The sequence below is a fragment of the Cheilinus undulatus genome, linkage group 9 (assembly GCF_018320785.1).
Source record: "Cheilinus undulatus linkage group 9, ASM1832078v1, whole genome shotgun sequence".
NCBI lineage: Eukaryota > Metazoa > Chordata > Actinopteri > Labriformes > Labridae > Cheilinus > Cheilinus undulatus.
The window spans coordinates 39012129-39040002 of NC_054873.1; the positions used below are offsets into that span (position 1 = coordinate 39012129).

At 41.1% G+C, this 27874-nt stretch overlaps 1 protein-coding gene across 1 annotated transcript; it reads right to left on the minus strand.

Annotated features, from left to right (window-relative positions):
- Positions 1-505: 505 nt before the first annotated feature.
- Positions 506-27874, minus strand: klhdc4 (kelch domain containing 4). Its single transcript, XM_041796022.1, has 13 exons — positions 27663-27874; positions 26461-26552; positions 24563-24641; positions 24194-24292; positions 23836-23972; positions 23441-23533; positions 18836-18998; positions 18676-18754; positions 18330-18538; positions 7012-7228; positions 6734-6922; positions 6433-6540; positions 506-3992 (listed from the first exon to the last, which is right to left on the minus strand). The coding sequence occupies exons 1-13, from the start codon at positions 27759-27761 to the stop codon at positions 3820-3822; spliced, it is 1737 nt and encodes a 578-aa protein (XP_041651956.1). The 5' UTR covers positions 27762-27874; the 3' UTR covers positions 506-3819.

The following is a 27874-nucleotide window of genomic DNA, read 5'->3' on the forward strand; positions in this document are numbered from 1 at the left end:
TGTGAGCTGGATATGTCACACTTTCTCCTGAGTGGGCGTTGCTTCAGCTCAGTCAACAGACACACCCACACCATTCTGGAGCAGATTTTACTTCCTCATTTTTTAGGATTTTTAAGCTTAATTTTTATAAACTTGGAGATGTTTTATTTGATGGAATATTAAACTAAGGGTTCATAACACAGTAACCTGTCATACAACAAACCTAAATACAGATTTACTTTCACTTTACAGGGTCTTTAACACACGCAGACATATCTTTGTGATGAAGAGGTGTGTGCCCTGATGGCTGCAGTCTACCCAAAAAATGTTACTTTGTACAATTGCTTTTTGCACCAGAGAACAAAATTAAAAGGCAGCTGCATAAAAATAAATGAAAGAGGAGGTGTGAAGACGGGAGATATGAATGAGAAGATGCCAGCCTCCTTGTCATTTATCTCTGCTTCTCCTCTATTATTCATCAGCCTCTTCTCATCCCTCTTCAGCATGCTGAGAAAGGATAAAATAGGTCACAGAGGGATAGGCTTGAGCTTGCACAATGAGTGATGTCTTCCCTCACATGCACTCATACTCCCTCCTCTTCTGCATCCCTCATACCTCTACCTCTTTCATTCCTTGTGATGCTCTTTTTCTCATCTGCCTTCTTTTTTCTGGCTGTACTTCCTCTGCTCTCTGTCCTGGTCCTCAACAGAGATTGCTGCGCCCTGAAAGGCCTAGTGAATAGGCCCTGCTAATGTCTGATTTGATATCTATGCATTTAAGTTAGATCAGTACTACAAATACTTGCCTCCTAGCTAATACTAGCTTCCTCTGCCTGGCTATAAGCCTTTGGAGCTGACTGAGAAGTTTTTGAACTTGTTACAGTTATAGTCAGTTGCTTTAGCCAGCCCCTTCTTTTTTTCTGGCATCATTGTTTGCACTGGAATAGCTATGTTAAGGTTGTAAAAGAAAGAGTTGCAGTATTTTAAGAATAGTTGGTTTTCATGTCAAAACAGGCTTCAGTGAATTTAAGCATTAAATGCATATTTTTGTTTCTTTTATGTTAGTATGTGAATCAAGGTTTAAAACGTAGGATGGATGTGTATTTTTCTACCCTTGATGTCCCTAAATTTTGACATTAAGGCCTGTGATGGATTGAAAATATTGTGGTCTTCTTTCTGAGAAGGTAGTTCCCAAAATGTTCAAGTAGAAAACAAAACTATGTACATTTGTTATTCCTTTTAAAAGGAAATGTAATACTTACAGATGCTGAAACAATCTGTTACCATTGTTCAACTTTTGTGAATGACTGCAATTCCTACAGTGTCCTTCAGATGGAGACAAAACATTTCTGTAAAGACAGTGTTATGGGACAATATGTTCATTAGGTTATTTGTTATTTATATTAAGCTACTTGGAAACAGTCTTCATTGTAACTATAAAAGGTCAAATTTAAACCATTAAAACAAATTATTATTCAATAAGTTAAATTTTCCTCTTTTTTTACCCCCACAAGTGGTACTTCATTTGCACATTCTTTCCAATTCAGTTTTCCTTTCAAGTGCTTGACCTGGTCAAGCATCATAAATATTCAGCTGTGGTGTTGCATTGCTAAGGCTTTCAATTTAGCAGCATATGCAGGTGTTTTTTCAACAATCCCACTTGATATTCACTGTCCCAATGCCAGTAATTCTTTCATGTATGCTTTGGTGGTGCAGTCTAACATGTGTTTAGTTGATGACCAGGAAACTCAGTCTTTGCTTATCCTGACTCATGGTTGGTCCAGTCCACACTTTCAAAACAAATAGTAAATTGATTTGAGCTTGTACAGCGCTTTTCTTGTCATCTGACTACTGCAGGTCACACCTACCCATTTACATCCATTCACATACTGAAGACAGAGTATGCTGTGAAGAACTGGCCATCAACATTAGCTTATCCCATTTATATGCATCCACACATGTTTACACGCCACCGTGGAAGCAAATTTGGATTAAGTCACTTGTCCAAAGACACACATGTGACTTTAGGAGCTGGGGATCAAACCCAAGAATTGCAAGATGACTGACTCTACCATCTGCACCACAGTCACCCCAAGCCAGACAACAGGTCTCGCTGCACTCTCCCTCTAGTTCAAAGGGAGCCGTTTCAGTGAACAGCAGTGCAAAGAATTCAAGGGAATCCTACAAGTCAGCAGTTTTCTTATCATATAATCATAATATATATAATAATATGATCATATAAACATATTGATCTTTTAATGTAATCATATATTTATGTAATATAATCATATCATATAGCGGTACTTTAACCCGTCCAGCTTTAATGTTGATAAATAATAATGACGGCTTATTTATGGTGGAGACTGGACATTTAAAGGGCCTGGACCTGGCTTTCTCAAAACAATGCACATTGGACTGTGGGTAATTCCTGCGAGCGGAGGATACACATCTGCATCCTTGGAAATTCTCTGTTTGAAAGACTCAGTCCTTGGAAAAATTTCGAGAATCCTCAACATTGGAACAGTCCTCCGATAGTCGATGGCATAGTATCCTTCAAAAACGGCCATTTGAGGATCCTTCCTTGGCTTTGAGAAACAGCTAGACATCCACAGCTTGAATCAAGATTGGACTGCTAGTTATGTGTTTATCGATCCTATAGCTATCATATGCCTGTGTGTCTCTTGTTCAGTTACATTGATAGGTTAAGGGTTGTTGTAAGGACATTAAGAAAACAAGTGTTAAGCAACAGCATGTGTTAAAACAACTTTATGATTTTATGAATGCAACTTAGACAACTCCAATTAAGGGAGTTGTGGTCACTGCATCCAAACATGAAAAACACAACCATGAGCTGAGCAATAAACCAGAGGCGAATAAATGGCAGCTGTGTGCACCTGGTGTGAAGTCTGGACCTCGCCCACAGCGTCCTTCCTCGGAACCCGACAAACACAGTCTTTGGCTTCCACGAGCTGCCAGCCCTGTTATGTCTGGTTGGATTCGTTCAAGTTTTGTTGTGTTGTGGTGGAGAGAGAGTGGAAACGGTGGCTAAACTCATGCAACTAAGCGAGCATGGTGCCAGCTGAACTACCCACTTCACGTTTGTCCATCAGATGTAAGAGGGAAGTAGTTCTTTACGGCGTCTCTATATCATGGCTCTGCAGCTGCTACGAATCCCCACTGCTCTCTGTACAGGTGTCCCCAATTTCACAATCAACCGGTTTTCAAACACAGACCGGAGTGACGTCTCCCAACACCGACATGTGTCGCTGGGATTTGTAGTCTTTATTTCCCAGGCTTTACCCGACAATATATTTACACACAGCTGCTGCATCTCTGTTTAATACCAGCTTATAGTTTCAGGGGAAAAAAAGACCCCAAACCTATCCATAACAATAAGAACAACATGTGAAACAATAAAGAGTTTATATGACTGGTATAACTACCAGTTTGTCTTCATTCTTAGATCTAGACAGGATGAAGCACAAGCAACATTTCAGTTTTAAGAGGGGCACTTATTTAAACTTTACCCACTTATTAACAACTATTTAGTGCAACACCAGCAAGATAAGCTTTTTGAGATCAGTAGCTGTTTGCTGAATGTCACTAGTATTTACTGACAGACGGATTTCTCATCAAAACTTATTAAAATGTTGTCATTCCTGTTAAAACTGTCAATCTGCATTCATAAAAAATACAGACTATCATCAGAATTGTGAGTTTTAATTGAAAAGGTTTGTCTTGTTTTTCACTTTTAAGTTTAACTTGCATTGAGGAATTACCTGAAGTAAAATACTTTACACACAAACAGTACAGTCAGTCATTCAAAGAATTGTAAATTGCACTACTGGTCTTCATAGAAGACTTTGGCCATAGCTAGGGCAACCTTGGCAACCTTTTTTTCCTTGGCATCTGGGCCCATGTTGGTACGAGCCAGGCCCATCCAGTACCCCTCAGTGCGAATCTGATAGTCAGTCACAGTTTCTCCACTCTTCACTTCAGGGTGGTCTTCTTCATCTGGAACACACATTTGGGTAAAAGTTCAGGTAACATTTTTTTTAAATCCCATTTGTTGACAAATGTACAGAGAAAATTACTAGCTGGTTCCCTTCTAAGTACCCCTTATTTTAATACATTGGATTCAAGTGTACTATAGTGGCAACTTTAACTTTTTTTCCCACACAATTTACAAATCCCCGGGGTAAATTCAGTGTTTACATTCCATTTTTAAACATGCTTCCCACACAGGCCAGACATACACTAACATGATTCTATAGTCTTGCACTAATGGAGGGATGTCACAGGCTCTGCTGTGCCTTGCCTAAGGGCACCTCAGCAGTGCCTGGAAATTGACCTGGCACCTTTCCAGCCTCTAGGCCAATTTCCAAACTTTGGTCCATACTGGGCTTGATTCTGGGAACCATCTCGTTCCCAACTGATGTTTAAATGGACTGAGCTACAGCTGGACCATATGGTGTTAAATGGGAACTATAGGCAAACACAATTTAATATATTAGGTTTTATCCCATCGGCAGGACGGTAGAAACATGGCATGAAATTAACATTACAGACGTAAAATCTATTGTTTTTAGAGGCTGACCAGCAGCAGAATTTGTAAAAGGGTCTTGAGATAACTTCGGTTATGAATTGTCACTATTCAAACAAAGATTGATTGATTGATTGATTGATTGATTGATTGATTGATTGATTGATTAATTGAGAATTCAGATCACCATTATGTTGATTTTACTCAGTTTGTGTTATTGAAGACACTTAACAGTTTTAAAATTAACATTCACAACAGCCAAGATATATTATGTTTCATAAATACAGAACATCGGAATTTTGCTGTTTTTTACATTTTTGCGAACATGTAACATCTAGTTATGGAGTTATTGTAGAAACAACAAGGTTAGTTCCAAGATTAGATTCCCTTCTAATTATGTGATAGAGTAGGTTGCAGTTTGCCAGAGTGCGAGCATTAACTGCAACTACTGCATAGGTTTTTAAAATCTATTTATTTATTATAGGTGACAGTGCAAATTAATAACTGTGAGCATGTAAATGTGCCAGATTGTGGCCATAGGCTAATTTCCGTCTGTAGAGCCCAGCAGGTTGATTGTATACAAAGTGCACATAAACATGCATAAAAAAGAAAATAAATAAAATAACCCAGAGACCAAACAACACAAACAGTACATTATACAAAGACCTGCCTGCAAGGACAAATTTTGGGGTTTCATATCTTGTCAAGGGACACTTGGGCTAAACTCACACTGCAGGCCTTAATGTGCAATTCTGATTTTTTCTCAGATCTGATTGTTTTTTTTTTGGCTGTTCACACTGCAGTTGAATTCCAAAAGATCAGATACACATCTCATTAAGAACCACATATGAAACTGTCCTGAATCTCATTCAAAAATGTCAGATCCAATGTGACTTGTGCTGCTCACACTGTCAGGAAAAAATCAGATATAAGTTGCATTTAAGCAAAAAAATCAGATTGAGGTTACTTTTAACTGCAGTGTGAACATAGCCTTAGACTATCTGACTGCAGGTGCCTTCAAACAAACACAATGAGACACACTCTACCTCTTTAACACGGCCTCCTTCACAGATACAGTAGCTGTATGTGATTTCTATGCCTAAGAAAAGTAATTTCTTGTTGATTCTAGCCACCCCCCTATTCATTTATTCAATGGCTTCCATAGATTTGTCCTGTTATATTTATTCATGCTTTTAGAAATAATGAACCCAAGTAAATGATATTAGATGATGACAAACAATGAGTCATTCAGCTATGACTGAGCAGCTCATGCATTTGTTATTGCTCTGTCAACTATCAAATGACAAGGTAAAAGTGTAGAGGAAAAACATGAGCTCAATCTCAGCTGCTCAGGCAAGCAAGACAAAGGCTGGCAACACACTAAAAGATTTTTAAGCCCGATGTGAGGCAAGATTTACCTCCTCTGATGATCGTGGGAGTGTGTCCCGAGTGGAGCCTCGTCGCAAATGACTATTTGTCTGAATAATCCTCACACAATTGTTTTAATGCTCCAAATGTTTGATATTTACGATTCTAGGTGGTAGTGCCTCTGACGGAGCACCGGTAACGCACGCCAGGGCAGCCTGTTGTGGAGGGACAGCAAGAGGGTATCGACTCCTGTGTTTGTTTTTTTTTCTGAAGTCACATGATCGCTCGAGTCATTGACTTTGACTTAGTCCCTATCTACATATTTGAGGAAAATGCAGTTAATACTCAAGTGCAAGTCATTAGTCAAGTCATGAGTCCTGAAAATAAGATGTTGAGTCAGAGTACAGTACTACAACACTGCCATTCATAAACATCTTTTCACTTAAGGGAATCTTAAATTCTTGATTCTTTTTTTTTTTTTTTTTTTTAGGTACATTTAGGGGTAGGGGAGAAAACAGACGGATGGGCTGAAAAATCCCTTGCCTTCTTCATCCTCGCTTTCCTCCTCAGACTCCTCCTCTTTCACTGCTCCCTGTGCCTTTTCTTCCTCATCATCCTCTGACTCAGACTCCTCCAGCCACTCTTGTGTCTCTGTGGGACAAAAAAAAAAAACTTCACTAAAAGAAACCTCACACCTTTCTCTTCCATGTTCATGTTGTACTTCCGTCCTACATTACAGGATATTAAGAAGATAAAAAATTGCTGAGACCAGTTACATAATATATTTCATATCATAGATTTTCTATACATTACTTAAACATGCCTTTGATGTAGAGTTACTCACTTGGGTCCATTTCAACAAGAACCTCCCACTGGTCCATCTTATGAAGGTCCAGACAGTAGAGGTCATTCAGTGTAAACTGGCGGTCTCCAACCTCAAACATACCCCCATACAGGAAAAGCTTTCCCTGACGCGTCGTTGTCATGGCGCTGGACCTTGGGCATGGTTCCACCAGGGCAGCTGATGCTGAGTCTGGAGAGACAAAACAACATATATTTATTTCTTTTAATTATTTTTTTCTCACACATTTTAGTTTGGTTATTTTAGTGTGTGTTTCTTTCCATTATCCCCCTCCTCCTCTTCCTCATCCTCCTGCTTCTCTTCTTGAATTCCAGGGACCACTTCCTTGATGGTCATCACGGTACCATCCTCTGTCACGATCTCCTTGACAATCTCTGTGGGTGCTTCAAATTTCTCGGCTTCCTCCTCCTCTTCTCCTTCTGCTTCTGCTCCATCCTTCTTCCCCCTCCGTCTTTTCTTTTTTTCTGTCTTGTTGGGCTGGGAAAACAAGAAAAAAAATCAAACAACTGAATAGAAAGATTATGTTGTTATCATTGGCCATTTTAGACCCTTTGTAAGGGTGCTTCCTTAATTTAATCTCAGACATAGGTTGGAATAGTTAGGCAAATATTCCATTTAAATTGTTAAATTTCACATGGACTCTGCAAATACTTCTGTAATTTGGCATAAAGTGTAGTAGGTTACAATATTCATGTACGTTAAACCCTCGATCTTACCCTCAAGCTCAACCATCTGTCTTAACTCACCCTTCTAAACATAGTGTAAGGGCCATCTCATGACTTAAAAATGGGACACCCCTTAACAGCAGTTATGATTACAGACTGTAGAGGGCAGTAATGTGCCAAAACGGTGTAGTCTGTCGATTCAAAGGAATAAGTAGGTAAGTAAGTAAACTTTATTTATAGAGCACTTTTCACAGACAGAGGTCACAAAGTGCTTTACATCACACGAAACAGAAACAAACAAACAATATTAAAAAACAGTGACCAGAAACAATTACTGGTGAATAAATAAAAGTCATGTACAGTACAATGACAGGGTGCATAGTATTATTCATAAGCCTGTCTGAACATGTATGTTTTTAACTGTTTTTTTTTTTTTTTTTGGAAGAGAGACAGCGTCAGAAAAACGGATCGACATGGGTAGGGATTTCCAGAGTTTTGGTGCTAAGGCTGTAAAGACCACTTAGGTCCATACAGAGCCTAGGGTCACTCAGCAGGGGTGAAACTTATCTGTTGCCATTGTTTGTGTGTAAACATTGTCCATGTTGTTCTGATATATTGTTGTTTATGGACTTAAAATCTGTTTTGCGACATCTCCATTGGCACGGGCATTTAATGAGGATAGGACAAGTGCTCGCAGCATGGAACAGTAGTGACATCACACGTTGACTTGGACCTATGCCAGTGCTGTCGAGGCTGCGGAGAAAACTTTTGTAGATTACTGTCTTTTGGATTATAATGTGTTTTCCATGCGTTTATGGATTTATACCCTCCGTGGAAGCTGCTGGGTATGGGGATCATCTCCAGGCCGACTGAGGTGTTGAATGCGTGGTGTCGTGAGTACAAGCTGCAGCGAACTACAAACTGCTACAAACTGTCGGCTCTCTGCTTGCCATGCTGTGCGTGTAAACTTTGGGAACTCTGGGGAAGGTGTATAGGGAATTGTTTGTTTTGTGAGAGTGACACTTGAGCTGGTTATATTGTGGTTGGTGTGTAAAATGGGGATGCACTTGAGCGTGGGGTGGTGATTATTATGGACTTTCATCGTTACCCGGTGCTGTGAATAAAAGGCAGTTTTTTTTTAGGCCAAAAGCAACTTTATTGTACTTCATTATTTCACCCTGCTGATGTGAAAGGATCCTCCCGTGACCTGATATTGCGTTGTAGCTTTATCTCCTTGGAAAGAACAGGTGAATTGTTACAGAGTGGTGGCCCATACGGGGAGGGTGGATTAGATTTACATTTACATCAGCTGATTTTCTATCGCTACCTGTTCATTATTAGGCGAGTTTAGGCCCACATTTTCACGCCATGGTTTTACACAGTTTATGTGTAGTCTTACGGGGTTGTGAATTATACCCAGTCTCATTTATTCTAGTTTTACGCACAGTTACGCACGGGTTACCAGCACTCCCACACGTGCGCACGTTCGAGCACGCACTAGTTAAGGCACAAGCACAACGTTAGTGCAGTTATAGAAGCAGTCACACTAAGCTGCATTCACACTCACTAGGGAACATGGAAAACCCTAGCCAAAGTTTATTGTATGAATATGACAGGGAGGAAAGTGCAGAAGACATCACTCCAGTTCTTGACCCTTACCGCCATGTCACCAGCAGGCAAAAGCAAAGCAGGGTTGCAGAGCTCACAAGCCAGTTGGAGTCAATGTATCTCAATGAGCCTGAACAAGGTGCTGGTACTGTTGAGGAGGGGAATGATGAAGATACAGATATGGTGACGGAGCAGCTGGACTCTTTAAAGCAGAGAGTCAATGGCCTGGAGGCCCGACTCAAAGAAGCTGTTGACAGTACCCTCTGCAGAGAGGATGGACTAAGGGCAGCAATGGACAGGATGACTGGAGAGCTGAAAGAATATGTGGACGCTAAGCTGCAGCATTTTGATGAAATTGTCATAGCCTGCCTCCAGCGCAGAGATCGAAGGTGGGCAGAAGAATTAAAAAGGCCCAGACCAAAACGCGGTTATCTTGGAGACCAGCTGGTTTCTCTACGCCCGCAGCCTCTATGCCCTCCACTCACCAACCAGCCACAGACGTCACCTTCCCTACAGGCTCTGCTGTCACTGCCCGGCCACCCATTAGAATGGAGTTTCCCCAGTTTGGAGAGTCAAGGAGCTCCTCTGATGTTACAGACTTTATTGAGCAGTGTGAAAACTTCCTAGCCCTCAGACCACTGAGCGACGCAGAACTTATGGGAACACTCAACACAGTCTTGAAAGGCCCTGCACACAGTTGGTGGTCAGCTGCCCGCAACCAAATCAGCAATTGGGCAGAGTTCAAAAAGTCCTTCCTCAAAGCTTTCCTGCTTATGGATTATCAATCAGAGATTGAAGAGCAGCTCAGGTCCAATGTCCAGACCCCAAATCAGTGTTTGAGGGATTTTTCTTATGACCACCGTGCCCTCTGCTTGAAGTGGAGACCAGATATGAAGGAGGGAGAGAATGTGCACTGCATTCTCAGTGCCTCTAATCCAAGGCTGGGCAGTGGGTTGAGGGGTACGGTGACCACAAAGGAGCAGCTGGTGAAGGTGGGCTCTCTCATTGAGAAGGACTGGAGCAACACAAAGGACTATTGGAGCCGTGTCCAGCAGTCACACCCTTAAAAAAAGGCTGCCAAGAAGACGGACCATGGTCCAAGTCGGAGTTCTGGTGTAGACCTTGCTACTGCTATGGGCGAGCCGTCTCTCCTAGTAATGCCCATCCGCCTCCGTGGGTCCAAAGGTGATGCAGTCCTCAACTCTGGATGCACCTACTCCCTCATGAGCCACTCGCTGTGGATGGCGGTCAAGAAAGAAGGAGAAATACTGGCCCCAAGTGAAATCCCAAAGTTTGTCATGGCCAACGGTCAAGAAAACAACGCACTCAGTAAAGCCACTCTGCTCCTCAACCTACACGACTTCCATGGCACGCTCGGAGTCCATATTCTGGCCGACGACAACCTGTGCATGCCACTGCTCCTTGGGCTCGACTTCATGACCATGTCTCAGCTAACCCTAAAACCACATCTTAGGAAGTACATCATGCCAGGAGGGAAGGAGTACACGTTTCTCCCCAAAGTAAGAGTGATGCTTCAGTGGAGTCAAAAGGTGCCTCCTGTGAACTTCTATGTGGCTGAGACAACCCAACCTGTCATTCCCCTCCTTGAAGCTCAGCCAGAAGTGGTGCAGCCACTGCTGCAGAAGTGGCCCACTGTTTGGACTGAGATCACCGGTGCCACTCAAGTAATCAAGCCCAAGATCATAACAGGAGGTGCCAGTGCGACGGAGAGCCTACAGAGTGTCCATTCAAAAGCAAGCCATCATTGAGGAACAAGTCCAGAAGATGCTCGAGAATGGTGTCATTAAGCCGTCCACCTCACCATGGTCCTCTCCAGTGGTACTGACTCCAAGGAAGGATGGAACATCACGGTTCTATGTGGACTACAGGGGCTTTAATGCAAAAATACAACATGACGCCTATCCCATGCCCTTGATACATGAAATTCTGGAGTCTCTGGAGGGTGCTCAGTATTTTCAGCTCACTGGATTTAAAGAGCGGATACTGGCAGGCAGCCATGGACGAAGAGAGCAAGCTCAAGACCCCCATGACCACTCACCTGGGCCTGTTCCAGTTTAAAGTCATGCCCTTCGGTCTGCACAATGCTGGGGCCACCTTTCAGCGCCTAATGGAAATTGTCCTGGGTGAGTTGAGGGGGAGGGTCTGTTTCGTTACATCGATGATATCATCGTTTTCTCAAAAACACAAGAACATCACCTTCTCTACCTCGAAGCTGTGTTTGCCAGGCTCCACCAAGCAAACATGACATTAAACATCAAAAAGTGCCATCTCTTCCAGTGACAGCTCACCTTCCTCGGGCACCTGGTTTCTGGGAAAGGGGTGGAAGTGGATCCTGCAAAAGTCTCCGCCATAGCAGGGTTCCCATCTCCAACAGACCTGAAAAGTCTCCAAAGGTTCCTTGGCATGGTCGGCTGGTATCATAATTTTTTTCCAAGGTTTGCAGACATCGCTGCACCCCTTAACCGCCTTAAAAAGAAAGACGCACCATGGGAATGGTCCTCTGATTGCCAATCCGCCTTTGTCCAACTCAAAGCCCTGATTCAGTCACCTCCAGTCCTGGCCCAGCCACAACCTCAGCTCAGTTTCCTGGTTCACTGATACGCTAGTGATGTGGGTCTGGGTGCTGTCCTCATGCAGACCATTGACAGTGAAGAGCGCCTCATAGCCTTTGCCTCCAGAGCTCTCCATGGTGCTGAAGTACGTTATTCCACAGCAGAAAAGGAATGTTTAGCGGTTGTGTGGGCCATTGAAAAGTGGAAACTTTTTCTTGAGGGCACCACCTTTGACATCTACACAGACCACAGTGCCCTGGCCTGGGCGTTCAATTGCCCCAAGACCTCTTCACGGCTCACACGCTGGACTTTGCGGCTCCAGGCATTCACATTTCGAGTACACTACAAAAAAGGCTGCTTCTTTCCTGATGCCCTTTCACGTGCACCTGAGCCACCTGATGGAAAAGTGTGTCTTGTTGTTCCAAAAACAAATTGGTCGGACATCCCTAGCTCCCTCCAAGAAATCGCCAACGCCCAAAAGTTGGATTCTATCTGTCAAGAGCTCGGGCTGTCCACCAGCCAACCCAGTACTGGTCGCATCCACTACCAACTCCAGCAGGATGTATTATACAGAGGAGTTCCATCTAAGCATGGAGGCTACAACTACCAACTAGTGGTCTCTGCTGTGTTAGTGCCACAGTTCCTCACCGACTACCACAACAGTCCTTTTGGTGGGCATCTGGGCAGGATGAAGACGCTGTTAAAGATCCTTCAAGTCGCTTGGTGGCCGTCAGTCCGCCGAGACGTCTGGAGTCATGTCCACACATGCAGCACCTGCCAGCAGTATAAAAGTCCCAATGAAAAGCCGGCAGGGCTCCTCCAGTCAACTGATGTCAAAGTCCCGGGAGAGATGATTGGAGTAGACTTCATGGGCCCTTTTCCACTAAGCAAAGACCGGAACTCAGTACTGATGGTGGTTGTGGACTACTTCAGCAGATGGGTCGAGCTGTTTGCTCTGAAGGGTGCAAAAACCCCAAAAGTCTGCAAGATTTTGAAGAATGAGATTTTCACTCGCTGGGGGGTTCCCAAGTTCCTGGTGTCTGATCAGGGACCCCAAATTAAAAGGCAGCTACTGTCCCAAATGTGCATGACGTGGGGTGTGACTCAAAAACTCACCACAGCCTACCATCCCCAAACTAACGTGTCTGAGAGAGTCAATCGAACCCTTAAGACCATGATTGCCTCCTATGTTGGAAACCACCATGAGGATTGGGACAAGTGGCTGCCTGAGTTCCAGTTGGCCCTCAATACAGCTGTGCACGAGACGATGGGTGTCTCATGCCAATGTGACTCTTAGGCGGGAGTTGAAGGGCTCCCTTGAGAGACTTGTACATAAAGCTCCAGCACCACATACATCTGCTTATCACACCCTTCAGACACACACTCAGCTAAGGGAGGAGGTTGAGAGACATGTAGGTGTGTCCAAAGCTAGACAAGCCAGATACTACAATGCACGGCGCAGGGATGTACACTTTGTAGTCGGTAGTCTGGTCTGGATTAGGTTGCACCCGCTGTCCAAAGCTTCTGCAAAATTCTCTGCCAAACTTGCGCCCGGATGGTTGGGGCCCGCTAGGGTAGAGAAGAAGTACGGACCTGTGAATTACCAAGTTCGTTGGTTGACGGGCCTAGGGTCACTCAACAGGGGTGGAACTTATATGTTGCCATTGTTTGTGTGTAAACATGGTCCATGTTGTTCTGATATATTGTTGTTTATGGACTTATAATCTGTTTTGTGACATCTCCATTGGCACGGGCATTTAACGGGGACAGGACGAGCGCGCGCAGCGCGGTGCAGTAGTGACGTCAGTGGACCCATGCCAGTGCTGTCGAGGCTGTGGAGAAAACTTTTGTAGATTACTGTCTTTTGGATTATAATGCGTTTTCCATGCGTTTATGGATTTATACCCTCCGTGGAAGCTGCTGGGTATGGGGATCATCTCCAGGCCGACTGAGGTGTTGAATGCGTGGTACCGTGAGTACAAGCTGCAGCGCACTACAAACTGTTACAAACTGTCGGCTCTCTGCTCGCCATGTTGTGCGTGTAAATTTTGGGAACTCTGGGGAAGGTGTATAGGGAGTTGTTTGTTTTGTGAGCGCGACACTTGAGCTGGTTACGTTGTGGTTGGTGTGTAAAATGGGGATGCGCTCGAGCATGGGGTGGTGATTATTATTGGCTTTCATTGTTGCCCGGCGCTGTGAATAAAAAGCCATTTTTTTGAGGCCAAAAGCAACTTTATTGTACTTCATTATTTCACCCTGCTGATATGAAAGGATCCTCCCGTGACCTGATATTGCATTGTAACTTTATCTCCTTGGAAAGAACAAGTGAGTTGTTACAAAGCCTCAAAAGCTCGGTCACTACATGTTTTAAAATTTGTCTTTGGTACAGTCAGCAGGTTAAGTGAGTTGGATCTTAGTGAATGGGTTGGCAGGTACAGGTGTACAGGAGTTCTGTTAAGTATTCAGGGGCCTGACCATGAAATGCTGTAAAAGTGAAGGTAAGAATTTTAAATCTAATCCTGTAAGCAACGGGAAGCCAGTGTAGAGATTTTAGCATGGGAGTGATGTGAGAGCGTTTGTTTGACCTGGTGAGTACATGAGCAGCAGCATTCTGAATTGACTGTAATTGGTTTATGGCAGACATACTGAGTGAGGTGAAGAGGCTGTTACAGTAGTCAATACGGGATGAGATGAGTGCGTGAGTGATCATTTCAAGTTCAGTAGGTGTAACAAATGTTCTGAGTTTGCTGATATTTCTTAGACAATAGAAGCAAGATCTTGTTAGCTGCTTTATATGAAGGTCAAGTGAAAGTGATGGATCAAAGATAACCAAGATTATGAATGTTGGAGTGTACTGTTGGTGTGAGGGGTTCAATGTGTTGCATGATTGTAGGAACATGTATATCTTTAGCCATAATAAGAACTTCTGTTTTACTGTTATTTAGTTGTAGATAGTTGGCTGTGGTCCAGTCCCTAATGGCATTAAGGCAGTCAAGGAGCCTGGACAACCTTAAGGCCTCAGTAGGTTTGAAGGACAAGTGAAGCTGTATATCATCTACATAAAGATGATAAGAAATATCAAAACTTTGTATGATCTGTCCTAGGGGAAGCAGATAGAGAGAAGACAGTAAAGGTCCCAAGACCGAGCCCTGAGGGACACCACAGGATAAAGGAGAGGGTCCAGACAAGTGCGACAGAAGCAGTGAAAGTCCTGTCAGATAGATACGAAGAAAACCAATCCAAGGCTATACCTGATATTCCTACCCAGTCTCGCAGAGTCTTAATGAGTGTATGGTGGTCGACCGTGTCAAACGCAGAGCTAAGGTCAAGGAGGACCAACACTGAGCAGTCACCTCCATCAGCGGACATTAAAATATCATTGGAGACCCTCAACAGAGCTGTCTCAGTGGAGTGTCGCTTCTGAAAACCTGACTGGAACTTGCCATAGATATTATTACTCTCCAACATAGCAGTGAGGTGACTGGCCACAAATTTCTCCAGTATTTTTGACATAAAAGGCAGTTTGGAAATGGGCCTATAATTCACAGGTAAACCTGGATCTAAATTAGGTTTCTTTAAACTTGGTTGGATCATGGCATGTTTAAAGTAGGTGGGGACATGGCCAGAGGACAATGATGAGTTTACGATGGATAACACAGCAGGACCGTTTGTGAGTAAAAGCTTTAGGGACAAAGTGGGTGGGAGAATATCTAAGGGGCTTCTGGACAGCTTTTTTTTCCTTATTAAGGCTGTCAAATCTCCCAGGCTGATAAAGGGAAAAGAATCCATGACAGTGGAAGAAGAAGAACGAGAACATGTTAATATTCAACCAAATAACATATATAAACACCACAACCACGGACATGTTCAGCTGAAAGTCACCGTATAACATTGCCATTATTTAACACTAAACACCAGTTGTAACTAGGGTGGCCATTTCCACAGCACTAAAAAGGAGGACACTTTGCAGCCCTTAGTGAAGCAAGAATAATCAAAACAAATAGGACTCTAGTGTATTCTCCACTACTATACAATTTTGTCGATGATACTGATGGTATCATGATACAGTGATTCTGAGATACTCTACTCATTGAAGGACAATTTGACCCAGGACTGCCCCTGGCCAAAGGCCCTAAGCAGACTCTGACATGGGGCCCCCCACTATCGCCCAAACATACTCATTAACAATACTCATAAGTATCTTAAAATAACTAAAGGATATATCACTACAATAATGACAAATAGAAATAGAAAGTCTTCGCAATTTAGCCCGAGTTAGTAGCATATAAAAGATATAGTTCTTGGTTAGTAAAATTATCATTGATTTTAATGATCATATTCCTTGTTGCAATAATAAGGATATTTATAATTTCCATCCGTCTAAAAAAGTGGTCGTTATGGGTTAGTTATTTTCATCAATACATTTTCCGGACACCCTCTTAGGCTCAGTTACCAGCTTGCGGTCGTAAAAATAAAAGTAAATGTTACGCTACAAAAAGGCAAATAATCCATAAAATATCATTAAACTAAGATATTGGAGTGGTTTTTGTCATTTTTAGATCTCTATTAACACAGAAATTTACATTTATAGCTCGATTTCTTCCCTGCATTCGCCGCCATCTTTCTTTGAGTGATAACCCTCACTACCAAGGGAGGTCCAGGAACAGCTTAAAATTGAGGGAGATAACGCCCTCAATCTCATCCCTTAAGCTCAACTCTCGGGAGTGTTGGGACAGCCCTCGCACTTCATGGGATCGCACATTTTGAGACTGAGGGTTAAGATCGAGGGTTAAGGGCGAGAATTGGGATTGGGCCTAAGAGATGTTTTTCATGACTTAAATTTGGCCTGGTAGTTCATAACACAGTGCCCTGTCATTCAACAAACCTAAATTACAGATTTTTTATGACTTTACAGGGACTGAAATGGTGAATTAATATTTAAAAAAAAGGGTTTAAAAAATGACTGCATGAATACACACACCACCTATAACTAATATTTTTGGTAAAGCACCTTTTGATTTCATTACACTATACAGTCTTTTTGTTTTTACATCACAAAAACATGGTATTTTAACAGGGAGAGAAGACTTAAAGTCACTGTATTTCCATGATGTACAGTGACTTGTAAAAGTATTCATACCCCTTGACCTTTTCCACATTTCTTCATGTAACAACCACAAACATAAATATATTTTATTGGGATTTCATGTGATCGATCAACATCTGACCAGCAACCCTGTCCCAGCTGAAGAAAAGCATCCCCACAGCATGATGCTGCAACCCCAGTGTTTGGTGTGTCCCCCACATGGCTTTTGGCAAACTGCAAACAAGACTCCTTGTGGGGGGGGGGGGGGGGGTTCCAACAATGGCTTTCTTCTTCTATAAAGGCCAGATTTGTGGAGTGTACAACTAACAGCTGTCCTGTGGACAGGTTCTCCCACCTGAGTTGTGGATCTCTGCAGCTCCTCCACAGTTACCATGGGCCTCTTTGACTACATTCACACTGCAATTAAAAGTGACCTGAATCTGATTTTTTTGCTCACGTGTGACTCGTATCTGATTTTTTCCTGACAGTGTTAGCACCGCAAGTCACACTGAATCTGACCTTTTTGAATCAGATTCAGGCCACTTCGTATGTGGTTCTGAATCAGATATGTATCTTTTGTAAGTCAACTGCAGTGTGAACAGGCAAACCAAAAAATCAGATCTGAGAAAAGATCAGAATTGAGCATTAAGGCCTGCAGTGTGAACGTAGCCTTTGTTGCTTCTCTGATCATTGCTTCTAGCCCCGCCTGTAAGTTTAGGTGGACAGCCATTTCTCGGTAGCTTTGTAGTTGTGCTATGCTCATTTCAATTTCAGATGATGGATTGACCAGGGCTACATAAGATGTTCAAAGCTTGGGTTCAAAGCTTTTTTTCCTAACCTAACCCTGCTTTAAACTTCTCCACAACTTTATCCCTGAGTCCCTGGTGTGTTCCTTGGTCTTCATGGTGCTGTTTGTTCACTGATATTCTCTAACAAATGTCTGAGGCCTTCACAGAACAGCTGTATTTATACTGAGATTAGATTACACACAAATGGACTCTATTTACTAATTAGGTGACTTCTGAAGGCAATTGGTTACACTGGATTTTATTCATGGATATCATACTCCAGGGGGCTGAGTACTTTTGTACACCACACTTTTCAAATTTTCATTTAAAAAAATTAGAAAGCATGTATAATTTTCCTTACACTTCACAATTATGTGCCACTCTATGTTCATCTATCATGCAAAATCCCAATTAAATGTATTTATATTTGTAATGTGAAGAACTGTTGAAAAGTTCAAGGGGTATGAATACTTCTGCAAGCCACTGTATGTCCATTAACCAGTTACCTAAGGCTTACTCCCCTAATAATCAAATGAAACGTAATGTACACATAAAAACTTCTCCTCAAAGGCACTACTCAGAGCAGCTCAACAGTGCTACAGATTAAAGGTATGAAGCATGGGCAAAAAAAAAAAAAAGAAAAAAAAAACATATTAGCAGAAATAGGCACGACAAGAGACAAGGAAACTGATTACAGACAACGCCTTGTCTTAAGTGCATAAATTATTTTTCAGGGTGAGGGTTGCGACTTTAAGAGAGTAAATTAACACAGTAAACATTCAATGGTTTTTAGGTTTTTATAGACCTGAAGTTACATCCACTAATGCCTATTTCATGCCCCAGTTACATGCAACTTACTCTGAGTAAGCCTTGGTACCAGCGGTTCTTCACTGTGTCATACAGGTGGAGATCATTGTAGAAGTCACCCTCTAGAGATTCCTCCTCTTCCTCATCACAAACCCCTCCAAACAGCACCGTTCGCCCTGCTGGTCCAACCGCCAATGAAAATCCAGAGCGAGGAGGGGGCTTGTTGCCAGATGGGTTTACTCTTAACCAAGACCACTTTTCTGCAAGCATTGAAAAATTTCAGAAGTCACAAATAAAACCAACAAGGATTTTACTTGATATCTGTTCATAATCACTGCTAATATGGCCACTTTTATGAGCTTTTAGCAGTTGTCTCTATCAATATTGCTACTTGTACCTTGGCCATCTTTACCCTCGCGCTTCAGAAGAAACATGTCTGAATGGATGGTCCCCTTCTCTACATCCTTTTTGACTCTCTAAAAATTACAGGCAAAATAACTTAGCAGACCACATTGTGACAAGTCAACTTAAAGACATATATATTCACACACACATACCACTTTAGAATATCCCCCGTAGATAACAACACCTGAGCCATCAGGCATGGAGGTCATCTGACAAGCCGATCGTGGGGAGGGAGCAGAGCCTGATGGACTGAGGCGTGACCAAGTGAAAGTGTCCAAAGAAAAAGAGTGGACATCATTGAAGTAGATAAAATCCCTACAGGTAAGGAGGGTAAATAGGAGAGAGAGAGGACTTAAACTTAGCAAAAAAATGCATCTCCTGTTGCAAAAAGATCACTTTATTTAACCTCACTTACAAAACAGTTGCAAATAAAATGGGGGTTACCAGCATACCTATCAAATAATACCAACAATTAATGGCTGAAATGGCTATCTCTGGGCCTTAAGTCAACACTGCATTAAAAGAGAATGTTTCTATAGCATTTCTGCAGGAACACTTCCAGAAGCCACTATGTGTAAGCACAGTTCTTTATTACATTTACACGCTGGAACTCCATCAGGTAAAAAAGAAACAATTACAAGCCAGATCCAGAAAAGTCCTTGCCTTCTCTGGGCCCAATGTCATTTGAAATTGAGTGGGGTGAAGTGGAAAACTTCTCTGTGGTCCATGACACAACATTTTAAATTCTCTTGGGGAAAAAAAAGACGCCACATCCTCCTGGCTACAAAGAAGAGGGATTGGTATTCTTTCAAGTCGGTGAAGAAGATGGCAGTGTAAAACTTTTGTCCCGATAGCTAACTTAGAGCTGACTCCCTATAATCCACAGAAAAACACCTGCCAGCCAGATTCAATGAGGAGGGTTAAAACCACAGGTAAAAAGAAGCAAGACCAAGAGGGCCTTATTCAAACACTAGTCCAAATGCGACCGGGAGCAACCTAGACTAGATACCCAGCAGGGATGTAAATTGATAAGATTTTATTGATATCTATGCCATTTATTGATTCTTCTTTTCTCAATTCTTTATCGATTCCCTTATAGATTCCTTCCTTTGAATTTACTTTAAAGTAGACTTTAAAGGTTTTCATTGTTAACAACTCAAATTTTACTGAGATACTTTCTCTCTGAACACTGAACCAAATGTATGCCACTATAAGTGAGAGTCAATGTTAAGCACACTTTCATTGCTGGCTATGATAAACAGTTTTGATAACAAAAAATGTTTAACATCAAGCGTTTGGGAGGAGAACATGCTAAAATATATAAAAATTCTCTTTTTGTTGGAAATATCTGTTAAAACAGACTGCTCTCTGGATCTTCAACTCTGAATCTGAATTAGAATACAGTACTACTGCTCATTTTCTTTAAAAGTTAAAACCTTGAATAAAAATAAAACTAGCCTCTGGATCCTTGATATCTGGACGTATGAACAATAAACTGAAATCTTGTATAATCAACAGGTCTTGTGCAAAAAGATGGAATAGAATTGGTGTTGCATGCTGCACTGTTTGCACCATGTTTTTAAGAAATGAAGCCACATGCCTTAGTTTTTGTGACTGTCAGCCATGGTAACTTCCTCGACTCCTCTGTTCTTGCTCACTTCACTGACTGCTTGTTGCAAGACTGTGTTTTTAAGGCATGCGGAAGAACGGCATCAATAAGAGAATGGTTAAGATCAAATGTAAATGATGTCAATGGACTGAACCAATTGGAGCTGGGTCTTAACTAGACCTGGTTCTTGATTTCCATTCCTAATGCTCAGGGCTACAGGCGATTAGCAAAGAGATATGTAACCTTAAGACAAGTTTTTTTTTTAACTCCTTATCTAATCTTATAGCTTTATCTAGCTTTACAGAATCTGAAGGCATCTTGATATGTTATTTAAAACATTACAACATGAATGAGACACTACAGGTAGTCTCAATGACAAAAAACACTTACCACAGTTTATAAACACAGCACTGAAAAGAAATGTTAATGTTTGCTGTTTGGAAGGATGTGCACCCACTGGAGAAAGACTAAACATTATTCAGGTACTCACTTGGTCTACTACAGAATTGATTTCTTAAAAATAAATGCTACTGATAAATACAGGGTAGAGAATATCAGGGTGAGATTGGGGTTGTGACTATCTCTGACCATAGTCCTGTATCTGTGACACTTCATTTAATCAGAAGAAAAACAAAATAGTTATGAAGGTTGAATGTTGGTACACTATCTGGCCAAAAGTATTCATTCACCCATCAAAATAATTGAAATCAGGTGTTCCAATCACTTCCATGGCCACAGGTGTGTAAAATCAAGCACCTAGGCATGCAGACTGTTTCTGCAAACATTTGTGAAAGAATGGGTTGCTCTCAGGATCTCAGTGAATTCCAGCATGGTACTGTGATAGGATGCCACCTGTGCAACAAGTCCAGTCGGGAAATTTCCTCGGTCCTAAATATTCCACAGTCAACTGTCAGTCGTATTATAACAAAGTGGAAGCGATTGGGAACGACAGCAACTCAGCCACCAAGTGGTAGGCCACATAAGATGACAGAGCAGGGTCTGTGGATGCTGAGGCGCCAAGTGCGTAGAGGTCGCCAACTTTCTGCAGAGTCATTCGCTACAGACCTCCACACTTCATGTGGCCTTCAGATTAGCTCAAGAATAGTGCTTAGAGAGCTTCATGGAATGGGTTTCCATGGCCGAGCAGCTGCATCCAAGCCATACATCATCAAGTGCAATGCAAAGCGTTGGATGCAGTGGTGTAAAGCACGCTGCCACTGGACTTCAGAGCAGTGAAGACATGTTCTCTGGAGTGACGAATCGTGCTTCTTCATCTGGCAATCTGATGGACAAGTCTGGGTTTGGTGGTTGCCAGGAGAACAGTACTTGTCTGACTGTGCCAAGTGTAAAGTTTGTTGGAGGGGGGATTATGGTGTGGAGTTGTTTTCAGGAGCTGGGCTGGCCCCTTAGTTCCAGTGAAAGGAATTTTGAATGCTTTAGTATACCAAGAGATTTTGGACAATTCCATGCGCCCAACTTTGTGGGAACAGTTTGGGGATGGCACCTTCCTGTTCCAACATGACTGTGCACCAGTGCACAACACAAGGTCCATAAAGACATGGATGAGAGAGTTTGGTGTGGATGAACTTGACTGGCTTGCACAGAGTCCTGACCTCAACCCAATAAAACACCTTTGGGATGAATTAGAGTGGAGAGCCAGGCCTTCTCGTCCAACATCAGTGTATGTCCTCACAAATGCACTTTTGGAAGAATGGTCAAAAATTCCCATAAACACACTCCTAAACCTTGTGGAAAGTCTTTCCAGAAGAGTTGAAGCTGTTATAGCTGCAAAGGGTGGACCAACATCATATTAAACCCTATGGATTAAGAATGGGATGTCACTTAAGTTCATATGTGAATCAAGGCAGGTGAGCGAAAACTTTTGGTAATATAGTGTATTTTAAACAAAAAGACAGTAGTGGAAAAAATAAGGACAGGGATTAAAAGATATAGGTAGTGATAATGGGGAGATGGATCCTGTCATACGGTGGGATGCCTAGAGATTATTAGATTATTGAGATTAGTAGGCACAACTACATAAACAACAATCCACTAATGCCTTTAACAAGTTAAGAAACCAAAACAGCTAATTAATGCACAAACCAGAAGAAATACTCAGCACATTTGAAGACTATTATAAAAAGTTATATTCAAAGCATCCCTGAGCTGGTGAAGACATAAATGTCCTCAACACACAACCTCTGCCATCTACTGGTGACATACAGAACAACACTCTGCTGAAATGAGGAAAGAAGAAATACTGGGTATGATCAGTAAAACAAGGGCTAATAAATCACCTGCTAGTGACAGGTTCCTGTCTGAGCTGTACAGACTATTAAAAAATAAACTAACTCCTCTATTAATCAACTGGACGCTGAAGGAGGAAAGAGTTCCTCCATAATGGTAAGAGGCAAATATGTCACTCATCCCAAAAGAGGGCAAAGGCACAGAACAAGACAGCAACTTCCATCCAATTTCAACGATAAATATTTATTATAAAATCTATACTGCAACACTATGTGAAAGATTTGATACTTTCACAACAGATTTAATCAATGAAGAGGTTCATTACACTGCGTCAGATCCAAGCCAATGTACGAGGAACTTTTCATCTTGCAAACCACAAAAAATGATATTAAAACAACAGTAATCAGTCTTGATGCAGAAAGGGCTTTTGATAGTGCAAGTTGGGCATTTTGCTTTCTTGAAACATTTGCAAATGTTTTAAAAGCACACAGATAAAGGAATCCCCTTGCTGATGAATTTTTGTAAGGTCACTGGACATTTTTCAATATTCAAATTGATATAACAAAAACACAGGTCCTTAACATTAACCATCTCAACAAATTAGGAAGACATACAGCTTTAATTGGAACTTTCAAACTATGAAATATCATCTTCCAGTTTTGGGGCAGGTAGGTAGGAGAAACCATTTTAAATATTTTAGTAATATTTGCATTGAAGTGTTTTTAACTCTAGATAACTTACTAAATTAGATGTATTGACCATATTATATAAGATTTTGCAAAAACATACTGAATACAATTCCCCACATTATCAGGATATTGAAAAAGGAGAATCTCTTCAGCCTCTACAGGTGTCATTAAAGCCACGATGAAACCAGACTTGTTGCCTGTCATATGCCTACCTGGTGCTCTCATGGAATCCTCCAAACACAAGTAATTGATTCTTACAAACCACCATCCTGTGGCCACTGCGACCTGATGGACCACCAGGTGACCTGAAAAACAAATAAAAATTACCTCTATTCATTAATGTCTGGAAAAATATTTCAAATACAAAGTAAATTCAATTTATTTGATTTGTGTGACTGAAACACACAGTGACTTTTTGAATTTATTACCTTAACAACCTTATTAACAGATTAAATTTACATTTAAAATAAGATAAAATAATTCAGGATTCCTTCACAACTCAACTGATCATCCAGTATGTATTTTTAACTTTTCAGCTTAGACCCAACTTGACACAGTTCAATGCCTTGTTTATCATAATAATTGTCTTGTTATCTAATATGCATACTTAATGTTCTCCCAGGCGTATGTGGCAAGGTGCAGCACCCACAGATCCTTGTAGTGGTAGAACTGTTCCCCATTTGGAGAGCCAAACTCTCCCCCAAACACCCAAAGCTGACCCCCACTCTGGGGTACTACCACTGCCTAAGGGAAAAAGGGAGGGAGAGAATGAGACAGAAGGGAAATAAAAATAGGGCTATTTTAAAAAGAATGTGGTAAGGGGCTTAACTTTAATCTGATTAATCCATTAAATGTTAATGAGGTAAGATCATGATTTTCAGATAGTCAAGAAAACCCAAGAGATATCTCCATTTGAGAAGGAACTGTGAATGTGATTTTGAAGAGGATTTTCTTTCAGGGAGTACCTGGTGTGAGCACCGTGGTGGAGGAGGGTTTGGAATTTCTGATTTCACCCAGCTTTTTTTCTTGATGTTGTAGAAAAACAGATCATTGTACATGTATGTCTGCAAGAAAAGGCACACACAAGTCTCTGAGAAGATGATTATGAATGAAGAGGATTTTTTCAGCTATAATTACTGGCAAAAGACAAAGTATGAGAAACCAAGTGGTCTTCATTTACACTTTTACAGTATTGACAAACTTGACATTTTTATTGATGTTTCATGTAACCAACTGTTTACATAAAGACATAAGAAGGTGCAAAGAACTGCATTTGGTGTGTTTATTTTCATTAATTAATATTAAAAAGAGGAATTTGCTTCATATTTTTTTACCTTTTTTCCATTATAAAATTCTCCTCCAAACAAGATTAGTTCATCTTTCTCAGGATGGGCAGAAAAAGATGCATTTAATCTGAAAAACATGCAAAGGAGTCATAAACTAAGACATGTCTATATTACTGCCGTGGCAACCAGTCATGTTTCATGCAATAAAGTAAAGATTTTTACTTTTGTGAAATAACGTTTCTGTTTTCAAAGTAAAATAATGTAAGAATGCAAAATAAAACTATATTTAGAAAAACTGTTAAAAAAATCCTTGCTCTATTTAACAGCACTTGGGAAATACTTAAAAACTGAATACATAAATATATACAGTGACAGAAATTTTCTGCATCAATTGGTCATCAAATATGATCTGATGTGCATCTCAGTCACAAGTGTAGACAAATGCAATAACTATAATATTTCATGTCTTTCTTGATCGCAGCCATCAAATATTAATAGTGCTGCTGGAAAAAGTAAGTGAACCCTTAGACTAAAAGAACTGATTGGAGTCAGGAGTTAGCACACCTGAAGTCCAATCAATTAAATAAGATTAGAGCCAGGTGTAGAGCTATTATGACTTATAAAAACACTCAAACTTTTTGAGTTTGCTCTTCGTAAGAATCATCTGCTGATGAGAACCATGCCTCACAAAAAAAGAGATCTCAGAAGACCTTTGATCAAGAATTGTTGAATTGCATAAGACTAGAAGGGGTTACAAAGTCATCTCAGACTTTAGGTATTTACCGATCCACAGTTAGACAACTGTCCACAAATGGAGAGCATACAGTACCCCAGAAGTGGGCGCCCAGCCAGGCTGACTCCAAGGGCACGACGCAGAATGATCAGAGATGTAAAGAACAACCCTAGCGTAAGGCTTAAAGGAATCATTGGAACAAGTCAACATCTTTGTTGATGAATCTACCATACGCGAAAGACTGAACAGGCATGGTGCCAATAGCAGGACACTACGGAGGAAGCTGCTGTTAAAAAAAAAAAAAACATCACTGCATGCCAGAAGTTTGCCTAGAAGCACCTTGACACTCCACAACGCTGTAAAATGGGAAAATGTTTTGTAGACTGATGAAACTATGGTTGAATTAGAAAGAACACGCACACCACATATGGCATAAGAAAAGAGTATCACAAACCAACATGAGAACATCATCCCCACAATGAAGTACGGTGGAGGGAGCATTGTGATTTGAGGCTGCTTTGCTGCCTCAGGGCCTTGTCGCTTGCCATCATCGAAGGGAGTATGAACTCCCAAGTTTATCAAGGTATCCAACAGGATATTGTCAGGGTGGCTGTCCAACAGCTGAAGCTCAGAAGAAGTTGGGTGATGCAGCAGGACAAAGAGTCTAAACACTGAAGTAAATCTACTTCAAAAAAAAGGCCTTTTGGGGTGGCCCAGTTAGAGTTTAAATAGGAATGCTGTGGAATGACCTCAAGAGAGCCAATCACACCAGAAAGCACAAGAATATGGGTGAGCTACAGCAGTTCTGTTAGGAAGAATGGTCCCAAATTCCTCCTCAACATTGTGCAGGTCTGATAAGCAGCTATCAGAAATGCTTGGCTGAAGTTATTGCTGCCAAAGGAGGTTCAACCAGTCATTAGCCTAAGGGTTCACTTACTTTCCAGCAGCTCTGTGAATGTTTGATGGCTGTGTTCAATAAAGACTTTAAATATCATAATCATTTGTGTGGTATTAGGTTAAGCACATTGCGTTTCTCTATACTAGTGCTTAGATGGAGAGCTGATCACATTTGATGACCAACTAACGCAGACAACTAGATAATTTCAAAGGGTTCACATATTTTTACTTGCCACTGTACATATCATTCTGTTTTCCTGTAATATGCAATGGGTATTCTGCACTTCATAAGAGAGAAAGTGATGCATTAAATCACCTTGGTGATGGTGGAGGACATTTTGTCTCTACAACTTGAGTCTTCTTTGCATCCAGGTTCTGAAACTCAGCAATGAGGGCCTCCAAATCCTCCTGGAAACAGAGTGGAAGGGAGGAGAGAAGAAAAAGGGTGATAAGAACTTGTAAATATGGACAGAAATTTGTGGTTCCGGGCAGAGGTGTCAAGTAACTAAGTACAAATACTTCGTTACCTTACTTAAGTAGAAATTTTGGGTATCTATACTTTACTGGAGTAATTATTTTTCAGCCTACTTTTTAATTGTACTCCTTACATTTTCACGCAATTAGCCTATTTGTACTTTCTACTCCTCACATTTTAAAAATAGCCTCGTTACTGCTATTTCATTTAAGCATGTTTTCATTCCGGCTTGTCATCGTTCAAAAAAACACAAATAAAACCCAAACCCTATCCAGATAGAGTGAATTTGATTGTGGCTGGATGAGAAGCATAAACATAATACCATTCTGACACCCTACTGGTTTGTACGCGATCCATCGCACCTGTGCACGACACAAATCACGTCACACTTCAGCAAAGAAATAGCAGACGTATGTAGCCTAGTCCGAAGATGTCCGTGGTAGAGACTCAAGAGAACTGGAGCGAAACGTCCCAACCAAGCACCAGTGAGGAGGTTGGTAGTACACAAATGGTTCTTGAATGTTTCTGCATTGTACTAAAATGTGTTCATTTTCAAAGGGCATAAATACGGCTAACAGGTGCATCCCAAATTTTAACATTTTAATATAACATTATGGTCATTATGGCCTTTAGAAAAAATGTTTCCCCTTTACATTACTTTTACTTTTATACTTTAAGTAGTTTTGAAACCAGTACTTTTACACTTTTACTTGAGTAAAAGCTTGAGTTGATACTTCAACTTCTACAGAAGTCTTTTTAAACCCTAGTATCTATAGAAACTTCTACCTGAGTAATGAATGTGAATACTTTTGACACCTCTGGTTCCTGGTTTACTGTCCAAACAATTAAATGTAGCAAGTCTGGCTTTTAGTTAACTTTGTAGTAAAATGATAAAAAGCAAGAGAACATTTTTAACAATATGAGCCACTTTGTACGACGCTATCATCACTGCGTCCTTTAAATATCCTTATATGAAATTTTTAATAGCAATGAAACTAATAGAAATAAAACTGGAGTACATATTTATCCATGAAGTATTTTACCTCCTCTCGTTTGGACCTTTTAGAAACCTTTTTCTCCATTTTGGCGGCTGTCTTCTCTGCTCCCTTCACTTTGTTTTCTTTCTTCCCTTTTTTTCCCATGGCTCTTATGTTGTAACAGCATATGACTTATCGTTTAATGCAAGGGATATTTTCTGTTTAATACGAAGTCAGTGTCACATGGATATCCAAACTACATTGCATACTAAAGTCGA

Bases quoted from the DNA above. Each gene is read 5' to 3' on its own strand.
- klhdc4 (XM_041796022.1), bottom strand. From the start codon at position 27,761: ATGGGAAAAAAAGGGAAGAAAGAAAACAAAGTGAAGGGAGCAGAGAAG. The intron at 24,293-24,562 runs GTAAAAAAATAT...CTTTTCTTGCAG, and splicing joins AATTTTATAATGGAAAAAAG to ACATACATGTACAATGATCT. The intron at 18,755-18,835 runs GTATGTGTGTGT...TGTAATTTTTAG, and splicing joins ACGGGGGATATTCTAAAGTG to AGAGTCAAAAAGGATGTAGA.